General features: G+C 30.3%; 2 protein-coding genes across 2 annotated transcripts; one reads left to right on the top strand and one right to left on the bottom strand.

Moving 5' to 3' along the window:
- Positions 1-417: 417 nt before the first annotated feature.
- LOC126842729 (nucleolar protein 14) lies at positions 418-5,911 on the bottom strand. Its single transcript, XM_050579846.1, has 14 exons — positions 5,620-5,911; positions 5,409-5,555; positions 5,207-5,345; positions 4,670-4,986; positions 3,945-4,093; positions 3,782-3,876; positions 3,407-3,703; positions 2,612-2,793; positions 2,389-2,541; positions 2,150-2,314; positions 1,737-2,075; positions 888-1,030; positions 663-818; positions 418-583 (listed from the first exon to the last, which is right to left on the bottom strand). Exons 1-14 carry the CDS (start codon positions 5,758-5,760, stop codon positions 487-489), a joined length of 2,520 nt encoding a protein of 839 aa, XP_050435803.1. The 5' UTR covers positions 5,761-5,911; the 3' UTR covers positions 418-486.
- A 2,922-nt stretch (positions 5,912-8,833) lies between these two features.
- Positions 8,834-21,917, top strand: LOC126842731 (probable sodium/potassium/calcium exchanger CG1090). Its single transcript, XM_050579850.1, has 10 exons — positions 8,834-9,114; positions 12,848-13,126; positions 14,270-14,501; positions 15,288-15,576; positions 15,659-15,782; positions 15,864-16,061; positions 16,805-17,012; positions 17,089-17,190; positions 19,135-19,266; positions 19,976-21,917. The coding sequence occupies exons 2-10, from the start codon at positions 12,869-12,871 to the stop codon at positions 20,167-20,169; spliced, it is 1,737 nt and encodes a 578-aa protein (XP_050435807.1). The 5' UTR covers positions 8,834-9,114; positions 12,848-12,868; the 3' UTR covers positions 20,170-21,917.
- The last annotated feature ends 233 nt before the right edge of the window (positions 21,918-22,150 follow it).

Here is a 22,150-nt window from a genome sequence, read left to right as displayed (position 1 = left end):
AAGTAAAATAAATGAATCAGAAAATCAAATAAAAATATACTTTATTAGCTAGAGTTTAAGTTTAAAAAAATATTTTGTACTTATTTTTTGAGTTGGATACACCTAATGAAGCCCAAGCAAACAACTGGCTCGGTCATTGTGATTTGTGACAACAATGAATTGGGCTCTCACAGACGAGACGGAATAATAGTTTACAAACGCCGGCAAATTCAATTATATATTTAGCTAAATTTTTTTTAAAAAATGCTACCTTTCATTTCAGAGGATAAATAAAAAAATACTGTATTTGTAATTGGTCTTTACTTTTATCGTTACTTAAAATATGTCTCACAGCTTATTAGATGTTATCGTCAACAGTTAACTAAATAAATGACAATATTTCATTTATAAACTCACATCGTTATTAAAAAAAACTAGTATCGAGCACAACTTGTTTAATATGTAAACATGAAATAGTAACAACAAAATATGGTATAGGTAAGTAATTTATTTCTTTTTCTTCTTGGTGAGTTTATTGATTTCATGTGCTTGATTTGCACCCCAACTGAAAATCTGTTTGACTTTCTTTCGTCTCTCCGTATCACTAGAAAAAAAAAGACCCAATCGTTTAAAACCAAAACAAAGTTTATAGAATAAAAAATATATATATATTGAACACAAACCTTTTAGCTTGTTCATGGTACTTCAATTTAGACAAGAAACTGTTATCCTTTCTTATTTCCCGAACGGCCGATTTCATCTCACGTTTATAACATTTTACTAGTTTGGTTCGCTCAGCCTTCTCCTTAGATTCTACTTTAAACGTTCGACCATCATACCTAAATAAACCATTATTTACATTTTAAAACAGTACTCAAACGATTTAACAAAAGCAAGTAAATACATACACTTTTTGAATTCTAGGTTCATAAAGTCGCAATGCTTTAGGCCTATCTGACAGAGTTTGAACTTTTTCTAATTTTTTATTGATTACCGTTTCCAAATCTTTTTTAACTCTATCAATTTGTTGATTTATAATATCTGATTGAATCTAAATAACAACAATTTAAATTTTCAAATAAAAAAAAAATTACCAACGCTAAACAAAAAAAAAAACAATAACTACTGTCAATTTTTTGTGTTAGTGTTACTGAAACATTTTTTAACTTTGATGCTGTTCTGTAGATATTGTTTTTATAACAATGTGTGCATTTTCACATTTTTTTCTTTCTAGACCATAATATCTTACATCTGAACCGATTTCTATATAGAGCAAGACTATAGATCAGAAATTGTGGCCAAAATAAAAATTAAAAAAGTTCACCTTTTATATTCTAAAATCGAGAAAATCCTACAAATGGAGGCATACTCTACTTAAAATTACTGTGCAATACAAATTTTAGAACATTTTTCGAATTTGTTTACAAACATGTATAGGTATTCTTTTAACACGATTCTGCCGATGTATAGTAAAAAAACCAAGAAAATATCATTAACTATTTTTCCTAGAAGGGCTAGTAACTTTACCTTCAATAATTTATAGACGATTTTTTTTACTAAGGAAATAATTCTTATAAAATATTATGTTTTTACCTGTCACATTTTTTAAATTTGTTTTATCTTATTTTTTTATGAGAAAAACTTAAAAAGTTAAACAACTTAATTGCACAATTTTTACAATCTACAGTTTCACATCAAAGTGATTTTGTCACTGTGCAAGCTTTTTGAAGTTGTAAAAATTCAAAATTAATAATTACTTTAAGATTGTTAATGGTTTTTAGATGTGGAGACCAAATTTCTCTGGTACTTTGTATGTTATCACACAATTGGCTAAATCTCCCAATCAAGTCTAATGTTACATATATTGCTGTAAGTTTAAATTCAGTGTCAATGTCGTTTTCATTATATATTTCTTTTATCGCCAATTTGGTTGGCCAGTTAGCCGGCAATACGGCATCACCAACTAGTAAATATTTCATATTTGGCTTAAACTGCTGTACATAACTAATTGGCTGTTCATCAATCACCGCCATTCCGACAACACCTCTTAATACATTAACAACTTCTGGAATAAACCTTTTTGATAGTTGAACATACTAAAAAAATCAAATGTAGTTATAAATATAGTTTTGTTAGATTTTACGGGCTTAAAAACAAAAATTATACACACTTCTAATAAAATTGTCGTTAGTAACAAGCTTGAAGAAATGTCAGATCGAGTCTTTATTCGGCAAAGAAACAGTAATTCACACGCTATCATTACGGCATAAGTACAAACGGGATGGTAGTAGTCTGACGATGGAAATAATAGAGGCACCAGTTTTAGAAAAATTAACTAAAATAAAATTTACATATTAAAAATAACACAGATTAATAAATACTAAACTATAATATGCAGATAAATATTACAGTGTCTGAATTTATCTGCTTTGGTTTCGATTCGATAAAATCAGTATGTTTTTCTTTTAATACATCGATAAAACATTTGGCAGCATATTCAGGGAAAAATTGAGTAAGATCATAAAAATGTGGTGCCAATGAATTAAGCAGTTTCCAACCTTCCTAAAAACATACAACACATTATATTTTGCAAAATAAATTATTAATTTGTAATTAGAAAATAAATACTTACAATTGAACACGACGTATCATTTAAATGTTGTAATAAATAAGGATAAAGTCTCTTTAAATTTGACGTATTATTGTTTCCTAAGCTCGGATGGTTGACTTTTATCATACGTTCAACAATAACAACTTGATCGACAATTGATTTGTTTTCTAACACTTCTTGGAAGCCGTCATATTCCTCTGGCACTAAAAACAACATAATAATAATAATTAATAAGGCAATAATACTCAATTATTGAATTATACTTGTGGACATGCTAAATGTTCTCATTAATTGCTGTAGCTAATAACTGTTTCCATATTTTATTTTTTATCAAACTTTATAATATACAGATATTTGACATGAAAAAAGAAATTCTAACTTTTTTTAAAATTAACAAAACTTTTTTTACATCATTATTTAAAAAAAAAATTAAGTAAATATAGTAATATCACAGTAAGAAAAAGTGTAATGGGGCCAAAGTAGTTAATAAATTGTTGGCAACCTTTAAAAGTAATACATTTATTAAAAAGCATGTTGATGTTGCTACTATGACTACTTAAGAATTAACAAATAAACAAATTTAGTGGGAATTGCTTAATTAATATTTTATTTTAAATTCAATTTTATCAAAACTATTGTCAGTGAAACAATTTTTAATTAGATTAGTTCGTTATTTTAGTTTCGATGCAAAGCTGTGAAGATTTTACTTTTTTAACTTCAAGCAATACATTTTTCATACTTTGCTTAATTATTAACATACATATAGATTAAACTAACCTATAACTAAGTTTGTAAATCATAAAAATAATGCATTACCATTAAATGTAAACGGTAGTTGTTTTCTTGCTTCATCCATTATAGCTTTTTTTTCTTTTAACTTTTCAACAAATTGTTTGGATGTTTTATTTTTATCATCAATAGTTTTAGAACCATTTATTTTCACTTCACAGTTTTCATCATCATCTTCTTTGAGATCACTCAAATCATTCAAATTACTTTCTTCTTCGTCTGACATTGCTTCTTCGCTAGACCCTTCCTCATCACCATCTTTACTTCCTTCTTCATCTACATTCTCATTGAGGTCATCATTTTCTTCATCTTCGTCAACATTTTCTGCAAGCAAAGAATAAATTAACATAACAATTGATAAAAATACATAAATATATTTTAATATTAATAACTATTAGTTACCTTCATTGTTTACACTGATAAGATCTCCACAGTTCAAAGGTTTACCTTCAGAATTATAAGCTAATGGCTTAACGTCATCATCACCAAAATCAAAACTATAATAATATTAAACTGGTTAAAACAAAGAATAAATAATAAATGCACTTTATTTTTTATTGCTTACCCATCATCTAAATCGTCCGCACTCTTGTGTTTAGCAACTTCGTTCTCATCAATACCTTTCATTCTCTTTAACCGATCAGCCTCTAATTTTTCTAATCGTTCTTTTTCTTCTTTAGCGATCACTTCTTCAGATTTCAATTTATCACTAGCCTAAAATAAATGTAAAAAGTGGTTAATTAATATCAAAATCCTTATTTTCTAGTATGTTTGTGTATGTCGGGTAAGAATGAAACGTGTGATAAAGGACAAGTGCCACTAAAATCCCAAGTTACCCATTCAGTAATTTTGTTTGCTACCAAAACTAGCATCTTTCACGGTTTATTGCGAAAAGTAATATTTAAGTTTAGAAGGCAAAACATACTACTTTTAAACAGCAAAATTTAAACTACATACTTGTACTACGTAATACGTCATACTACATAATTGTACTACGTCGTACGACAAAAACATACTGTTTTTTTGTATAGCCTCATCTACACTAGCAAGCTGAACCAATAACTGCAACAACACACAAGATGTGTTATAGCTAAATGTTATATGGCAATGCATTAAATGTCAGTATTTTGATAAACCTTTTTGAAAATTTTGCTGCAACATATAGTTGTAAAATATTTGTATTGCAGTTCGGGGCTTGGCTCGCTAGTATAGATGAAGCTTAAGGAAAATGAAAAGTAATACTTTTATAATATTTGTAATATTTTGAATAATAAAGTAATTTTTGTTTACCGTTCCTCTGGCATCAAACTTTAATGATCGCATAAGGACATCATAAGAGTTTTTATCAACTTTTTTCTTTGCAGGAGGTTCGTCTTCTGGATCTTGTTCTCCACGATTTTTAGTAGGAACAACTGGCATTAATTCTTTCCAGTCGTTATCCAACTGTTCAGTTAGCTCATTAGTTTCTTGTTTAAGTTGTTTCTTTTCATACTTGCGTAATTTTGATTCAGCTATCAGTTTGTCAATTAAATCACGATGACTAGATTCTCCATCACCAGCTCTACTCAAAACGCCTCCACCAAAATGAGCTTTATCGACAAAATCAGCTGAAAAACAATAGTTAACAAATGAGTATGATTTGTTAGTGGTGAAATTACCTAAATACCTATAACACTTTAGTTTATAAAATATTGTTTTAAATATTATGTTATGGCAAAGTGATAAATTCGAGCATTGTAAACAATATGACGTAAAATTCCACAACACTGACAAATTTGAAATACAATTGTAATTTAAGAATAATACTCTCAAAGTAGATGTATATACCTCCTAGTTTTCCTCCAGTACGATCATCGTCGGAATCGTCATCATCGTCACTTATTGGTTTTTCAAATTTTTCAATGCTAGAAAGTGATTGTCCATGATGAGTGAGGTCATCTTCTTCTCCCAAATTATATTTCATTTTCTGTGGAAACAAAAATTCAATTAACAAATGCAAGAAGACTAGAGTAGCATAAAAACATCATACCTTCTGCGCTTTAACTCTATTAGCAGTAAATCTTGCAATTACACGGTCTTCAGCTGTCATCGCACGATTCTTTTCGCCTATTCTACGATCGACAAATTTATTCGATTTTCCTTTAAGCTGATACTCAATGAGCAATGATTTTTTTCTCTGAAAGTCAAAATTATAATTTATAACTAAATTGAATACATTTATTAATAACTGTATCACATACCTTCTGAATAGCTTTTGATCTGGCAATACCAGGCTTGCCCACTTCATTTTTTGACTTACGACCAAGAACATTGAACTTTTTATTGTTTATGTGTAGTTCGAAAGGATTAAGTTCTTTCTCTTTATTCTTTTTCACTTTCATACTGAATTATTATCGTATTCAAAATAGAAAATAACAATCAAATGTTTTAATTCAAAACTAATGACTTCAAGCTGGAAATCATTGCCTATTCGCAGCTTATACTTCAAACGACTGCTCACTTCTATTTTCACGTGTTTTTGTTTTGTTTTGATTACAGATAACACCTTCATTGGCTAACGGTGATAAGACATAGATTGATAAGGACATCAAATCTCATGGAAGAGACGCAGTACAAAGTACTCAACGGAATAACAATAATAATATGCGCTATGGATAATAGATATTGTAATTTTAAATAGTAAAAATTAAAATAATACCATAATACTATGTATGTAATATAATTATAGTATAATGATATACTGAATATCATAATATAAATACAAAATCATAGTTATTAATATTATATATATATATATATATATATCATTGAATTTATGGAAGTCCTAAAAATTATTTTGAGTTGATAGTACTTATTAAATTATAACCAATTAAGTCATTGGAATAATCGCATAGACTGTGTAGGTAATCTACAATTTTAAACAAATATCCATTCACTAATCAAAATGTATTACAATGCAATATCAGTTACATATATTATTTATTTTATTATAATAAACCTAACACGCATGGTTTCACCGATTCTAACACAGAAAAAATAATATATAATTCACTTTACTGTTATTTTCAACGATTCGATTATCCATGAAAATATTTATTAGTTCTACGAAAAAAAAAACTAGTGTAATACATCAAGTAAAATTCAGTACTATAACCTCTATTATGTACTAGTTGTATAGCAAAATATTAAAAAATATTAAATACATTGTACACAACAAGACTTTGAATACAACAATTATACTTTTAAAAAGTATACAAAGGGAAGACTAAGAGTACAAGAGGACATAATATTAACATATTTTAAACAAATTTGGATGACACATATATAAATTGAAAATTATTTTATATGAGGTACATATAAATATATTTGTTTGAATTTCTAAAACTTTTTTAACGTTTCTGTAACAATGTTTTGTCTAACCACATTGTATAAATCTTTATAAATAAACAAATGGATTTATTTTTATCGCTATCAAGAGAAAATTGAAATGATTAATAGGTAAATTAGGTAAAATATTATTAGTATTGTTTGTATTCTAGAAATTGGAGTATAAAGATAATTTGGAATTACTTGTTAGTCGTTTGTGATTAGTACTCTTATATTTAATAGGTAGGTAAATACTAAACATGTACTTCTTCTGTAATAAAGACTATTTTTATATAAAGACATTATTTTATTTGCCTAAAATTTATTTTGAGATTTTTGTTAATTTTTTTGGTAATAAACTCAATGAAACCCGTATTTCCTGGCAAAAGCTAGAATACACTGAATGCGTATAAAACAATAAAAAACGTAATTAGTAGGCTAGTTAGAAATTGTAAAAAAAAATGTATATTATTTCTACCTTTTATTAGAAAATCTAAAAATATTGTAAAACGCAGCAAAGAATCCTTTAAATGTTGATAAAATACTTATTTAATTATTTTCGAACTAGTGAGAAAAATTTTCACTGGAGATTTAGATAGCCAAATATTTGTAATAATTGACCTAGGTGAATTATATTGGCCTGAATTTTGTTGTTACTCCGCTCTTGGTGTTTTATGTATATTTATACAGTTCAATATTATAATATTTATTTCCATGATATTGTCTTACAAAACCTGTAAAGTGTTCTCTGTTGAGATTCTGGAATCCAGTGACTTGAATTTTTTTGTTGGTCGTAAAATTATAATTAATTTAAATTAATTAATATATCTATATTTAGTGTAATTCTATATGATAGGTAATTATTTCCCTTTACTCGTTATCTGCCGAACTAACCCATCGCAATCGGCGTAGATCAGAAAGTAAACGCCAGCTTTAGGTTGTCTATAATTTACGGTTGACGCTTTCAACCCGATTGGCGATTAGTATTATTTCAATTTCAATTCTCTATTATCGTTGGTCTAAACACAGAATAACCAGAAGAGAAACTTTAAAAAAAATTAAATGGGTTCATATGAACCGTCGAAAAAAGGCAACTGCCATATTGTTTTTGCGGCTGGAGCCAGCTAATATAATAAATTGCCTATAAGATAAGTCTAGGAAAAATGGTGATAATTGTACTTAATCTGCAAAAACATCATGTCTGACACTTATCTGTCCCGGCTTAGGTTTCCCTTCTGGTTATTTCTGTGGTCTATAAATGGTTATTTTTTTTTTGTTATCGACCTTGAATTTATTTTGTAAATAATCTCCGAGTACGCGTTGACCTAATAATATCTAATAAGCGCACAGCTACCTGCTGTAACATAGTAATGTAATTATTATTGTGTGGACTAAATTTACACCAGGGAATTTTCCGTATAAACTACATACAGCTGGTGCGCTCGTGCTTGTGCGTTGTGCTCGGTCGACTTAACTCCCGACGCGATTAAGTCAAGAGGTAGAATAGGTATACTATAATATCAATAATTATACGGGTATTTAAAGAGTCGTTTGGTGGGCACATTATTAATTTGTTGTCTCCGTTTATTTATATTTTTATACTCCCGGCTCGAGTCAATTGTTATTATGACCAAACGCTTGCCACCGATCAGTTCCAATATAGCAGCTAAGCCGGTGTTGAAATTGGCGCGAACTTAAAGTGACGTGAACCAGTTTTCGATTTTACAATATTTGTTAATAATACGTAGTTTTGCGTGTGTATTTGTATTAAGAGGTTTTCAAATTAACGTTCACAATCAATACGACTAGTGTCTAGTATCTTTTCGGTTGTCGTCATTTCACAAGTCGGACGCGTTGTTCTCGGATGGGTGACCAACGCCCGTGTATATTTTAATACGCGTTACGCTGTACCGCTAACCGCAAACGCCGAATCTGGCGTGGACGAGTCAAAATGAGAACAAAAATTGCAAAACGCAACGGGGGGAGGTGCGGTGAAGTCGGTGGCGGTGGCGGCGGCGGCGGTGGAATATCGATACTTATTCTGTTATATGTATTTTACACGGTGCGGAACACTCGGTGGTATTTGGCGTGAGGCGAGTTTGCGCCTTGGCCGAGACCGTGTACTCGCGCGCATCGCACACTAAACGCAGTCGACCAACGGTGCTCGTATCCCTCTCTCCCGGCCTGTTCGCGTGCGATCCTCTTTAATTGAGTAAAAAAAAAAAAAATACAAAAATTTGGTAAAAAAAATTAAAATAAAATAATAACCGTCTTATTGTACCGCTACTCGTCGTCCGAGATAACCGGCGTCACCCGAAAAGCCGCGACAGTCGCAGCCGCATAGACATTTTCGGACGCAAGTCAAAAAGGTAAAAACAAATAAATAAGCAATATAATAATACTATCGATCGATAGCTTAAGTTTTTTTTTTTTTGTTATTCATAAATACCGTCGATTGTACGAAATCTCTTATGATCGTCGAGGGCTCTCGGCGTGGACCGATAAACGTCTCCGGCAGGGTAGTTTTTTGCCGTTGTTGTTGTTGGTTGTATGAACGCTTTAATTGGTTTGCACACCGTCTTCTCCGTTGCCGTCGCTGACAGGTGTCGGACCCTATTACGGGCCGGATGACGGTAAATGAAAGGAGCTTATTTCGCGCACGAAATTACCGGCAGTGCATAATAATAATATAGTCTCTCTCATTAACGAAGACAAACACGGTAATAAGCCTCTCGGATTTCTCTTTCGGGTTTTTTACCTCGACCTACCCGCCAACGGAGTCTGTACAATTATAATTCCTCTGGGATTATGTGCGCTTTTCGGCCAAAAACCAGCGTGTGTGTTAGCTGTGACCTCTCCTTCATCTCGCCCGTCCGACTTCCTGAACTTTCCGCCACAGCAGCTGTTGTGCCGTCGTCACGTTGTACAGTCGACGATTTTAATAACGCGATATTAATTAGTAATTACATAATAATATTGTTAATGATGTAGTACCGCTAATATTATAATATAATAGTAAACCTATTATACGAGTATGGGTTTATAGTATACGGTTGGTTGCTATAATGATTATCCGGCAAAAACAATACGGGCGGTGGCCACGCGAATCGGACAATAGGGGTGGGTCGACCTCGGCAGTGTTTTAGATCTGAATTAACGATAATATCGCCACGCTTAATTTTACCGTCGATATTGGCTTTTTTTCGCCCAATATTGGACCGCATAATAAACCACTGTCTGGTCGTCAGTATCGCGCTGATGGGTCTCGTTTTTTTTTTTTTTTAAAGTTAAGTAAAAACGCCTTGTGTACTGTGTGTACGCAATGACACTATTGGGTGATTATTACTGTTTAGTTAGATTTTAAAATTAAGAATTGGAGTGGAGTGCGGCTGAGAAATGTGCGCATATAAAAATAACTCTACTCTCCACCCTTTCTCCCATCCTAAATTTTAAACTCTAATAACTTTAAAACTATTCAAAAATGGTTATCGACCAGTCAACATTTTCAGCAAATTATTGTTTATTTAAAAACTTAAAAGTATATAAACGTTACCATTTAAATTAAAAAAGTTGATAAAGCTCGAGAAAATACTAAAAAATAAAAAATAAATAAATATTGTCTCACTAATATTTTAAAAAAGAAACACTACAAAATTGCAATTATTTTAAGAGTTAACTAGTGTAGGGCATTAAAATAATCACCCGGTAGATTTATATATATATATATTATATACATAAACAGAGTTTCTCTCATATATATATACAGAGGGAGAGAGAGAAAGAGAGAGAGATGGAGCAAAGTCGAGCGAGACAGTAGACACATATAGACAGTAGCGAATACAGTTGGAATCGATAAGAACTTTCGGAGGCGTATGTATACATATATATAAATATATATATACTTGTGTCTATATACATGGCCGTTAATAAAACCCTTGTCGCGGCTTAATTTTCAATCGTATTCGGGTTGGCTTACAAAAACTTAACAGAATAATATAATAAAATAGGTATTATACAACCGAAATGAACCGAGGACGGACCACTTTTATGTAGCCGACCGTTTCCATTAATAATTTAATTATTCGAAAACACTGTCGTTTAATTTTCTCACTCGCCTCTTCTCCCAAATGAGATCAACAACCTTAGTCCTCGACCTCACTCACTCCGTACCGCGTCCGTCACAATTTTAATATTCATCTTATTTAATAATTCTAATTTATACGTATTATTTATTATTCATTTTATAAAATATAATTAACGCGAACGATTTAAAAATATTACTATTAAAATATTCATTTAAAAATTATAAGAAACTGCTGCATTTCAAATGTATTCGGTAAACAAATGGTATCGTTCCTGTGCGGTTGTTGATTGCCGTATAATTTTATAAAATATTTAAAATTTCTTATAGAGATCGATATTGTGTTGTGTTCGTATTGTAATGCAGCTTATTAACAAAGGCAAATGGCTTGTCGATTAACTTGTTTCGTTAAATTCCCATACAACGTCTCAACCCTTGCAAATCGTATTATGTCAATAAAATTGTCGGAATGCTGAATACCACGAGGGTTATACGTGATTCCTATAAACCCCTTGTTATTTTTTATGCCAGTTCGGCGAATGGGCATTCTTTGGGCTTGTAAAATGTCAAGCGCGCTGCAGCAAACCGTACTATTAGTATGTTTCCTCACCCTGTCGAACAGCTAAAGAATGTCAAACGACTACGAGTTTTGTTAGAGAGCTTTAAATCGATGGAAGAAATAAATAATAAAATGCTATGTACAATAAAACTATACAGTCAAGTACCTATTATAGTGTTTAATCATATTCATCTCGTTATTTTAATAAAGCAATAGAAATAAACATTATACATGCGGATTCATATCTCTTGACGAACATAACTTGCTTTAAAATCTGTTATTTGTCCTAGTTATAATATAATGATTTATTTTCTTTATGATAGCATAATACGTTATCATTGATATTAATTTAATTCTGTGCGTAAGATTGATAGTCAATATAATAGAACAACATTATTCGTTAAATTACTATTGGAGGATCTAAAGAATGTATACCGACACAATTTTTAAAACAAAATTTGATTGACTTACAACTATTCATATTCAATTTTTTTTTTCATTTATGTGAGTTATGACTCTCTGTGTGATAGGCTATAACTGTTACTGATATGATAACGAAAATATTTCTAAATCTAAGTATACCGTTTGAGAAATAAACCGTTATTTCGGTTCGAAGAGATTGGCTAGAGGTGTAAAATTGTTCTATTATAATTGAAATGGTTATTTAATCAAGTAATACGGGTTTCACTAATTATTGGTTCACTAATTACAATCATTTAACAAATTGTCCCACGCCCCCTAAAAGTTTCCTGGGTGTTCTAATGAGTTTACAAGATAATTCGATAAAGTACTTTTGTTAATTCTGTTGAGTTTTCCCGTGGGTTCAAACCGCCTAAGCAATTTACGTTATGTTCACTTGTAAAAAGTTGTGTAACACTTTTTTGTTTTGTTATTTTGGTTTTGCAAGTCTGAATAGGTCAGTAGTATTAAATAGAAAATACATTTAGTATAAATTGCAATCTTTTATGACTTAGGATAAAAGTGCGCTAATGACGTAACCATTTATTTGGTCGATTGTTTTTTTAATTATAAAATAATAATTATAGCAAAACCGTTCTTTGCAAGAAATGTTTAAATTATTATAAATAAAGCCTCTACAACAAAGGTCATAAGTGTTTTGTAAGAAATAAACGTTAAGACGAATCCTTTGAAGTTAAACCTATTCAAACAGGTAAATTCTTGTATTTTAAAGGCTTCTCATAAATTACGATTTTTCTATTTTCTTTTACAATGCGTAATTTTAAAAACATCAAAGAAGTAAAACTTTGAATTTAGGTTTGAATACAAAATTCAATACATTAATACTTTGTCTTTTTTAGTAGTTGCTAAATACATGTTCCGTAAATCAGGTCATTATTTATTACCTTAATTATATTTTTACTTAACTCTGATTAGTGTAAGACTTTGTAAATTATTTGAAAAAGAATAATAAAACATTTTATTATGTTTTTATTGATTTCAGAGCACACTTATTTTTCGTCCTATGATTAGACAAAGGAGGCCCAGCAGATCATGTTCAATTCTACTATGGGGAGGGTTTCTGTTGCTGTATGCTGGACTTACCGCTATCATAGACTGCACTATGAGCACAGGACCTAGTGACAGTACCGTTCCGTTGTCCCAAGAAACACAATGGTCGTCATCGCCACTTCCCCAGTATTCAGATAGTCCTGCACCCGATGACCTGCAAGCAACCACAACGTCAAAAAAAGATATCTCGACATCACAATATACTACTCCGGTAATTTATCCTATAAAAATCTGCTTGTAAAATGTTTGGGAAATAATATACTGTAGACCATAGAACTGTGCAATTTTGGAGATATTTTTTAACCTTAGAGATTAAAAAATATACTTCAAAGTATAATTTTTTGGTGTACGGGGGCACCAAAGTAAAATATTTTACAAGTTAAAAGAGTATTTTTATATTTGGTTAAAGTATTAACTATTATCAACTGACAACTACCCACTATGTTCAATTGACACGTCAGTGTATGACGTCGATAAAACATAAAAATAAAATTGCTAATTGCTAATTGCATCATAACGATAATTTAATTTTATAGCGTTATAACATTTTAACGTGCCATTACTATACAAAATGTATAGGTCATACATTAAAAATCATACCTACCTATAATCATTTTTAGTTTATAATAAGTTTCATAACTTTCTGAAAATACATCCACAAGCAAGATATCATAAAAGTTTTATTATGTTATAATATTATATTTATAGTAGGTAATTTTATACCTTGAGCTAATGTGTTCGATTGGAATTAAAAACATTCCACCAAAAATGTATGCGAATAATAAATACATTTTTTATGAGTATACATTTTATTCTAAAAGCCATAATATTTTCTGAACAAAATTCAAAAAGTGAAATTTCCATTGATAAAATAATTTACATTACACAATAGCAATGTTTGAAAATGTCAATTCTCTTAAGGATTGATGAGTATATAAAAATGCTTGGTATTTAAATATACAAAAACTTTAATTGAAAAAGTAATTAAATCTTAAGTTTTAAATTATCCTTTTATTTTTAAAAACGCTTAAATATTTTCATGCACTCTTTTTATTAAGCTAATAATTCTACTGAACTATAATGGATTTGTATATAATATGTTGTTTATTGTTAAACAATACACAGCGTAATGCCGATTCAGTTAATTGCCCCCAAACTAGTCATAAGTTTTATATGGTGTCATTATTAACGACTGAAATAAAATATAATATTCTGTTTATTTACATGTACAAAATATTCAATACTAAGCTGACTTGACAGCTATTTTTTTTTAATGTAAAATATTATATTCTAATAAATAATAAACGAATGAAGTGTAATTGATAATTTATTTATATTATTTTTACCTTTTTAGGTGGGATCGACCCAGCTGATTGATACGACAACTGCCAATACCACTATCCCAGAGACTACTGAAAAATGCACACCACCTGCGATCAAACAGTTTCCACGACCGTTTATGAGACCTCACGTTAGACGACGAGGAGGCGTTCTACTTCACATCATTGTGTGCATCTATAGCTTCTTAGGTTTAGCGATTGTTTGCGATCATTACTTCGTCAAATCGTTGGACAGGATCTGCGAAGGTAATATATATTAAGCTGTACTGACATTTGAGAGAAATAACATTGTAATCCAAGAAAACAAAAATTATGAATACCTAAGAGTAGTCAAGTGCAAATTAGTTCGCCGCGTTTTCGGGCGGCGACCTGTATAGGCAATTCCGCTACACGCATGTTACATACTGAACATTAACGTTAGAAAAATGTAGTACTTATAGTATAAGTAAAACATATTATACTGATGATTACTAGACTTGGGCATTGTAGAAGTACAATTTTTATCTTAACTAAAGTATATTATTCGTATAGTTATTGGTATGAAAATTTGCCCAACACGTTTTTATATGGTTTATAATGGTTTTTACACGGTTATTATAGATTGGCCAAAATATAGACAGTGTTACGCCTTCGATGGGTTTTATTCATTAGTTCGTAAATCATCAGAGCAGTTCCGGTTTTTTCAGCACGCGTTTCAGGTCATAGACCTATCAGTGTTCCGTCGTTTCACATGCCCACATAGCGGTACGACCTTTAACGGCCGACGGTAACCCTTGGGGTTTAAAATGGGTCGTCAGAATATAATTGTGTTTGTTGCCAGTGGTTGTTAATCCAGGCGCAGTGTACGCAAACTATTTTCGGTTGACTGAATAAAGTCCTTTCCTATATTCGAGCACGTTCGATTCATACAGATTTATGTATACATTTTGGAAAAATACCGCGCCAAATAATGCTAACTTGCACTTGTATAATGTCCCGTTTCCGCTATAGCAATATAAATATATATATATATATGTACAATTTTTGTTTAAGAACTAAGAGTAAGTCCTGATGTGGCGGGTGCGACATTCATGGCGGCCGGAAGTTCTGCGCCAGAATTGGCTACGGTAATAATAGGCGTTTTCCTAGCCAAAGACGATATCGGCGTTAGTGGTGTCATCGGGTCTGCCGTATTCAACATAATGTTCGTCATAGCTGTTTGTGGTCTGGCCTCGTCCACCGTCACTTATCTCAACTGGTGGCCGCTATGCAGAGACTCTTTTTTCTATACCATCAGCATACTCATCATGTTGTTCGCCATCTACAACGAAACGATATCATGGTAATTGAACGTGATAGAATATTAGTAACAAAAACGAGTAGAACATGTTTAATTAGTTAATCGATTCATTGGTCGTTTGTAGGGTGGAGAGTTCTCTGTTGTTGCTGGCTTACGTGGTGTACTGTGTGGCTCTATATTACAATTTGTATTTGGAAGCCTGGGCTAACACTTGGAATTTACCGTTCCCGCCCAGAAATCATGGTCAGGTAAGTCATCATCTTAGCCTACAATTGTAGAAAAGTTAAACATTACACAACAAAATATAATGAGGGAACCGTTTGGTGTAGATCAACGATTTGTTCGCGGAAAAACAAATAGGAGAAGACGGACAAAAAATTCAAGAGCAAATCCAATTGACGGGTACCAAAAGTCCCACAGGATACGACTCGACAGGCGTGGACCAACAGGAATCGAACCAAGTACCGAAAACCAGGCAACAGAATCCCGACTATTACATTCCCAAAGAATATCAAGAGGGTGCCGAGGTGAATCAAGTTATTATTTAAATCGTCTATGCATGTTTATATTATGTGTGTGCATGCGTTACATGCACTTATTACATTTATGAAATCCTAAAAAAAAACACATGTAAATCATAATAAAAACAATTTGAAAATGTTCAATAGTGATATAAATAGTATTAATTATCGATATATTTATACAACATAACTGCAACATTTCGTTGTTTATACTTCAGAAGTATTGTAATTCATTTTAAGATTTAATTTCTCATCATACTAACACAAAAAAGCTGAAAAAGTTCTAGTAATAACTACATTTTGTTGAACATTTTTATAAATAATATTAATCTAGACGCTGTTTGTGTTGGATATAAACCTTTTGCTAATAAATTTAGTTTCGACGCAGGCGGTTTAAAAAAATGTTTAAATAGGAAACGTTTTCAAGAGAAGATTCCATTTTATAGCCAATAAAGAATAATAGAAATTATAAATGCATTTATTCATAGAAATAATTAATAACTTTTATTTTTATTAAACTTTGTAACACGCTAACATCACATAATTAAAATTCAAACGTTTTGATTTTTTCTTTAAAAAATATATATCCATCTGCTTTATTTTCATAAAACGATTGTAAAAAATTTGTTTATAAAGTTAAACGGGCGGGTATGACTTTATGACATAATGTATCAAATATATTTTATACACTCGCTATACTGTACCAAATTAAAAAAATAACGAGAATTGTTTTTACTTAAAATAATTAGACTGATCCACTGGTAAAACCGGAAAACGGAACCATCCTCGATCAAATCCAATGGGCCATAATGTTTCCTATATACTACACATGTCACTACACGATGCCAGATTGTCGCAAAGAACAATTCAAGAGTTGGTACGGTCTCACGTTTGTCATATCAATGCTTTGGATATCAGTGTATTCGTATATAATGGTTTGGATGATCACAGTTATAGGTCAGTAAAAATACATTTGTTTTTATTGTTTATCATTACAAAATCAAACTAAAGCAAATTCATTTTGTGTGCACAGGCAATACGCTTGGAATTCCTGATACAGTCATGGGTCTTACATTTGTCGCAGCCGGAGTGAGCGTGCCGGATGCGTTGTCAAGTCTCGCCGTCGTAAAAGAAGGTAATATAATGTTATGTGATTCACAATAAGTATTATATAGTGATATATTGTATTATTAAAATGTACTACAAACACTATAGAGGACTAATGTAGCGGGTGTTTTAACAATAATAATTGTTTATAGGCAAGCCCGTTCTCTAACTCATTTTGAAATAAGCGTAAATAAAACCATAATAGGGTCAGGTGGGTAATTACTTATTATAAACAAAAGGACAAATGTATCGTATTTTTTTTATAAAAACAACACATTTTTTTTATTATTACATGAAAAAAATTAAACCGTAAGATGTTAAGAGGATATGACATACCCTTTAAAAACGATCGTAAAAACGTGTTTACGAAAAAGCGTGTAAGTAAAAACGAAATGGTCATGGAAAAAACTCTTAACTAGGTGCTCTCGTCGGTTTTTTAGAAAACTTAAATTTTACCTTAAATACAAGCACATATTATAAAAGTGAAAAATGTCAGAATTCAAATATAAATTGCGAATGATGGGTTAATAATATAAAAAAAACGATGAGAGACCTTAAATAAAGTTCTCGGTTTATTAAATATGTAAAATAAAAATGTCTACGATAGATATTATTTAGTCAATAAATAATAATAAAAAATATGCGTACCTAGCTATGTTAAGATGTCATTTTTTTTTTAAATTGCTGTCAAGGATGCCGTGATAGTCCGAAAAATAAACTAACTAAAAAAAAAAATCATCCTAATTATTGAACTAATTATACATCATAGTTTACCTGTAAATTAAGATTTTGCTAAAAATTGCCTATACCTAACTCCTAAAAAAGGGGTGTTTGAGTCCTCTTAATGCATCGTGAAATTAAATTAAAAAAACTGTTGATTTTTGTCTGTAAAAAAATAAAATGATTTTACATTTGCTGCCCGATTTGTTAAAAAAAATCCCCACTTGACCTTACTCATTTTTTTCTAATAAAACAAAATAAAAATTTAGTTTGAAGCCACTTGTTGATGTATTTATAAAATAAAGTTCGCACAGAGAGAAAAAGGGCTAGTAATACATATTCCACTCTATTTCGTGGATTCGCGCATTGTTCAAAAAGGTCGAGGTTTCAAGAAGTAGTGAAGATATTATGACGTAATTATTCGGAGAAAATACCACTTGTGAATGATATCTAAACGACTCTAAACCCTTTGGTGAACAATACCAGGATTGAACGGTCTTTGTATTTTATCACTAAACCTAGCTTTCACGTAAACCGTACACTTACCCGGCTTAACATAATATCTAAATACCAATTCAATAACTACCGTCAATAGGAAAAAAATTCATCTATTAGTAAAATTAATTACGCATAACTTACTTGCGCTGATCTACATTATGGATGCGTTCTGTGGCGTAGCCAAAAAGTGGTCAAGGAGGGAGTTCGCCAATATATAAATTTGTGTGTACTTATAAAATAAATATATATGGGGTGATTCTTTTATCACGGACAACTCATTATCTCACTAGGTTTAATTAATAATTGAATTTTCTCTATTCATAGTGTTTTTATATGATGCGATCTCAATTTTCCACAAATTATTATGTTTCTACCCCCACCCAAACTAGTTTTTTTCATAGCAACTTTAACTTTATAAATTAGGAATATTTTAGTAACAATTTTGACTGGTTGATAACCAGATTTGGGTAATTATTTTTAAAGTTTATAAGAGTTTAAAAGTTAGGACGGAGGGGGGGGGAATGCGATTGGGAAGTGCGTGAAAATAAAAGTAATACTACATTCACCTTTCCACCAGCCCAAAACTAGAAACTTCAATAACTTCATAAATAATTTCCAAAAATGGTTATCAAGGGGAGGGGTTAAATCCTCAAATTCTCACTATAGTTCACTATAGCCACTGTTAACGTTTAACTATAGTGTTGGACTCATACCTATTACCCTAAAAGCAAAATCGTTTTGTGTTTTTTTTTAGGATATGGTGACATGGCTGTTTCGAATGCAGTGGGCAGCAACGTTTTTGACATATTAGTATGTTTGGGACTACCGTGGTTTTTGCAAACTGCAGTGTTTAATCCGGGCAGCACCGTAAAAGTATACAGCAAAGGTAAGGACGGGGTCTACTTTTTACTAAGATCTGTTTAGCTAAATCCGATGGCAAAACTAATTTCTTGCTATAGGAACTCGCAAATTGCAATTGAATTGTTCCCCTTGTAAAAGGGAATGCCTCTGCGGGTTTTATTTTTTAAATTTCGAGAGAGCTCCAGATAACTCATAGATGCTTTGCCCATCCACCTCCCTCTTCCAATTTTAATTAAACCACTGATAATGAAATCAATCGATCTTCAAAATTCTATACAGAATAATTCAATTATTCATGAGAATTGTTTCGTGTGGTTTTGCGAAATTGAATTCATGGTAAATCATAGTCTACTTGATACTTATCTATATAATTTCTATAAAACTCCAAGTACGACGAAAATACTTTATTGTTATCCGCTACATTATGTTAAGTCGTAGTAATGGACGTCTGCAAAAGTAACAAAAGCATAGAATATTTGAAAAAGATTACACATTAGCCGGAAACCTTAAAAAAAAAAATTCCCTGAACTATTTTGTTTAAATCCGAAACTGAAAAATATTTAAACATTTTAATCTATGAAACTGAAAAAATAGTTTTTGGCCATATTCAAAATTGTGTTTTTTTTAACAAGTTAACTTACAATATTATAACTATTTTAAAATGATTTCAGACTTTTTTTTTTGTTACAATATTATCATAATTTATCATTTACTTTTGGCATATTTTTCTCTAGGTTTGACGTATTGTACCCTCACACTTTTGTCGACCGTAGTGTTCTTGTTGGTGGCCACTCACATGAACGGATGGAAGTTGGACAGGAAATTCGGAGCAGTGCTCATGTTATGGTATTTGATTTTCATTGCGATTGCCAGCTTTTATGAACTGAACGGCACAATGAATCCGCCTAGTTGCTTAACCGATTACTAATATGTACCAAAGTTAGAATTCCCATAAAACATTTATAATAAAATCATAGTTACATAATTTTATTATTATTTATAACTGTTTTTTAATTTTTTATGAGTTTGTTTATTATGTTTTGTTCAAACTAACGTTATTCTCCTGTCGTGCCCGACAGTTCAGCAACCTGTGATTATTTGTATATTAAGTAATAATATTATAAACAAATATTGAAATTTAATAGCATTATATTATACATTACTTAGTACACGCACTTGAACAGTTGATATTTCCGACACTACTTTAAACCAAACGAATCGAGGTTTGTCATCAATGTTAGTACATAAAAATTAATAATGATAAAACCAAAATTAGCTACAATTTTTGTCAACAAATTTTGTCTAACTTTATTTAACCATAGCTATCGTCTTGTTAATTCTGTAATTTTTTTTTTCTAGTTTCATGCTTTATAATTCGCTCAAATCAATTGTGACGGGTTAGTGCAAATCAATATTAAAATTGAACAATTAACGCTACATTATTTTTTCGTTCTTAATAATTTAATAAGTTAGTTGAAACAATATCCTAAAATTATTTTTTTTATAATTGGAAACTAATTTTTCAGTTAAGAATTTCCAATAATAAAACGTATTAGATAAAATATTATTGTTTCGAGGTAAATTTTAAAACCAAATTGTTACTAAGTAAAATATACTTTATAAAACGTTCTTTTATAAATTTAACCTGTTGATAACATTATAAAAGAAAATATTTTCTATCTTTTGCTAAACTACGGTAAATAAGCTTTATTAATGAATTGCTGCCATTGTTGCACTTTATTGAATACCTCTACCGTTACAATTATTATATTAAATTATAGTACATGTTTACTAAATAATAAGCGAGACAATAATTAGCGCGGTAAGATATTAAAGTAATTTCATTTTTGTATATTAATTTATAATAATAAACTTAATTATAAGGTAACTTTTGATCTTAAATTAGGTATAATATTAAATTATCTAAAAACCATAATGTATGTTAAATACATAGATACAAAATACACAAATTAATACACTTGATCATTCAAAGCCCAATTTTTGAAACTATAAAACATAGTTAACCTTGTTGCGGAAATTGTTCATAAAGTCCTCTTTCTCAGTGTTGTCAGATATAATGTTTTTTTAAAATTTGTATGACCTATTATGTTATTATACATGTCATAAAAACCATATTAAGCGTTTGATTGTTTTTTGTCTTAATATGTGTATATATATATATATATATATAGTTAACGAAAGTGGTTATAAAACATAATAGGACGTCTTGCGTAAGGCTATAAAGCTCATAATTAAATAATTACAATTACAAAATAAAACTTGGTTATAAAATATAATATAAGTTAAATGATGTAACGATTGTTGTTTCTGAGGTTATCGGTCTATCATTGCTATATTGTAAATTATTTCGTTAATAACTAATGAAACCAATGATAAATTATATTATTATTTAGCCCAATTATATTAATATATTATACTTGGGTAATTATTAGTGACTGACACGCTTAGTAATTGATATACTGTATTATTATTATTATTATTGGTATTATAAGTTTATTATTCCTAACTGTATTTATATAAAACAATACACTGAACAATAATTTTAATGATAGTGGTGTTTACTTAATCGACTATGGCGTAGGATATTAATTTTAGTCAAAACGACATTCTAGTCAATTTAAAATTGTAGAAAACGCTATATACTAATAATTTAAAGTATATATTAGATATTATATAATATAAATATTAGTTATTATATACTATAAATATTAGATATTATATACTATAAATATTAAATACGAACAAAAATATTTATTTTACAATATATTATACATTTTTCGAATTGATCTTAATTGTAACTCTTTTACCTTGTCAAATTAAATATACACATATATATATATATATATATATATTATAAACGTATATCACAATTAATATTCCTTACTCTA

This window comes from Adelges cooleyi, unplaced genomic scaffold, assembly GCF_023614345.1.
Source record: "Adelges cooleyi isolate 19-005CV unplaced genomic scaffold, UGA_ACOO_1.1 ACOO_flye_CR_arks_rails_tigmint_CR_PRNA_574, whole genome shotgun sequence".
In the NCBI taxonomy this organism is placed as follows: Eukaryota; Metazoa; Arthropoda; class Insecta; order Hemiptera; family Adelgidae; genus Adelges; species Adelges cooleyi.
The sequence above is the reverse complement of the archived record's forward strand: the minus strand, read 5'-3'. Positions and strand labels throughout refer to the sequence as shown.

Coding starts and splice junctions, on each gene's coding strand:
- LOC126842729 (XM_050579846.1), bottom strand. CDS start 5,760: ATGAAAGTGAAAAAGAATAAAGAGAAAGAACTTAATCCTTTCGAACTA. Junction 4,987..5,206: donor TACTGGAGGAAAACTAGGAG/GTATATACATCT, acceptor ATTGTTTTTCAG/CTGATTTTGTCGATAAAGCT. Junction 2,794..3,406: donor ACTACCGTTTACATTTAATG/GTAATGCATTAT, acceptor TGTTGTTTTTAG/TGCCAGAGGAATATGACGGC.
- LOC126842731 (XM_050579850.1), top strand. CDS start 12,869: ATGATTAGACAAAGGAGGCCCAGCAGATCATGTTCAATTCTACTATGG. Junction 16,062..16,804: donor AATATCAAGAGGGTGCCGAG/GTGAATCAAGTT, acceptor TAAAATAATTAG/ACTGATCCACTGGTAAAACC. Junction 19,267..19,975: donor CGTAAAAGTATACAGCAAAG/GTAAGGACGGGG, acceptor ATTTTTCTCTAG/GTTTGACGTATTGTACCCTC.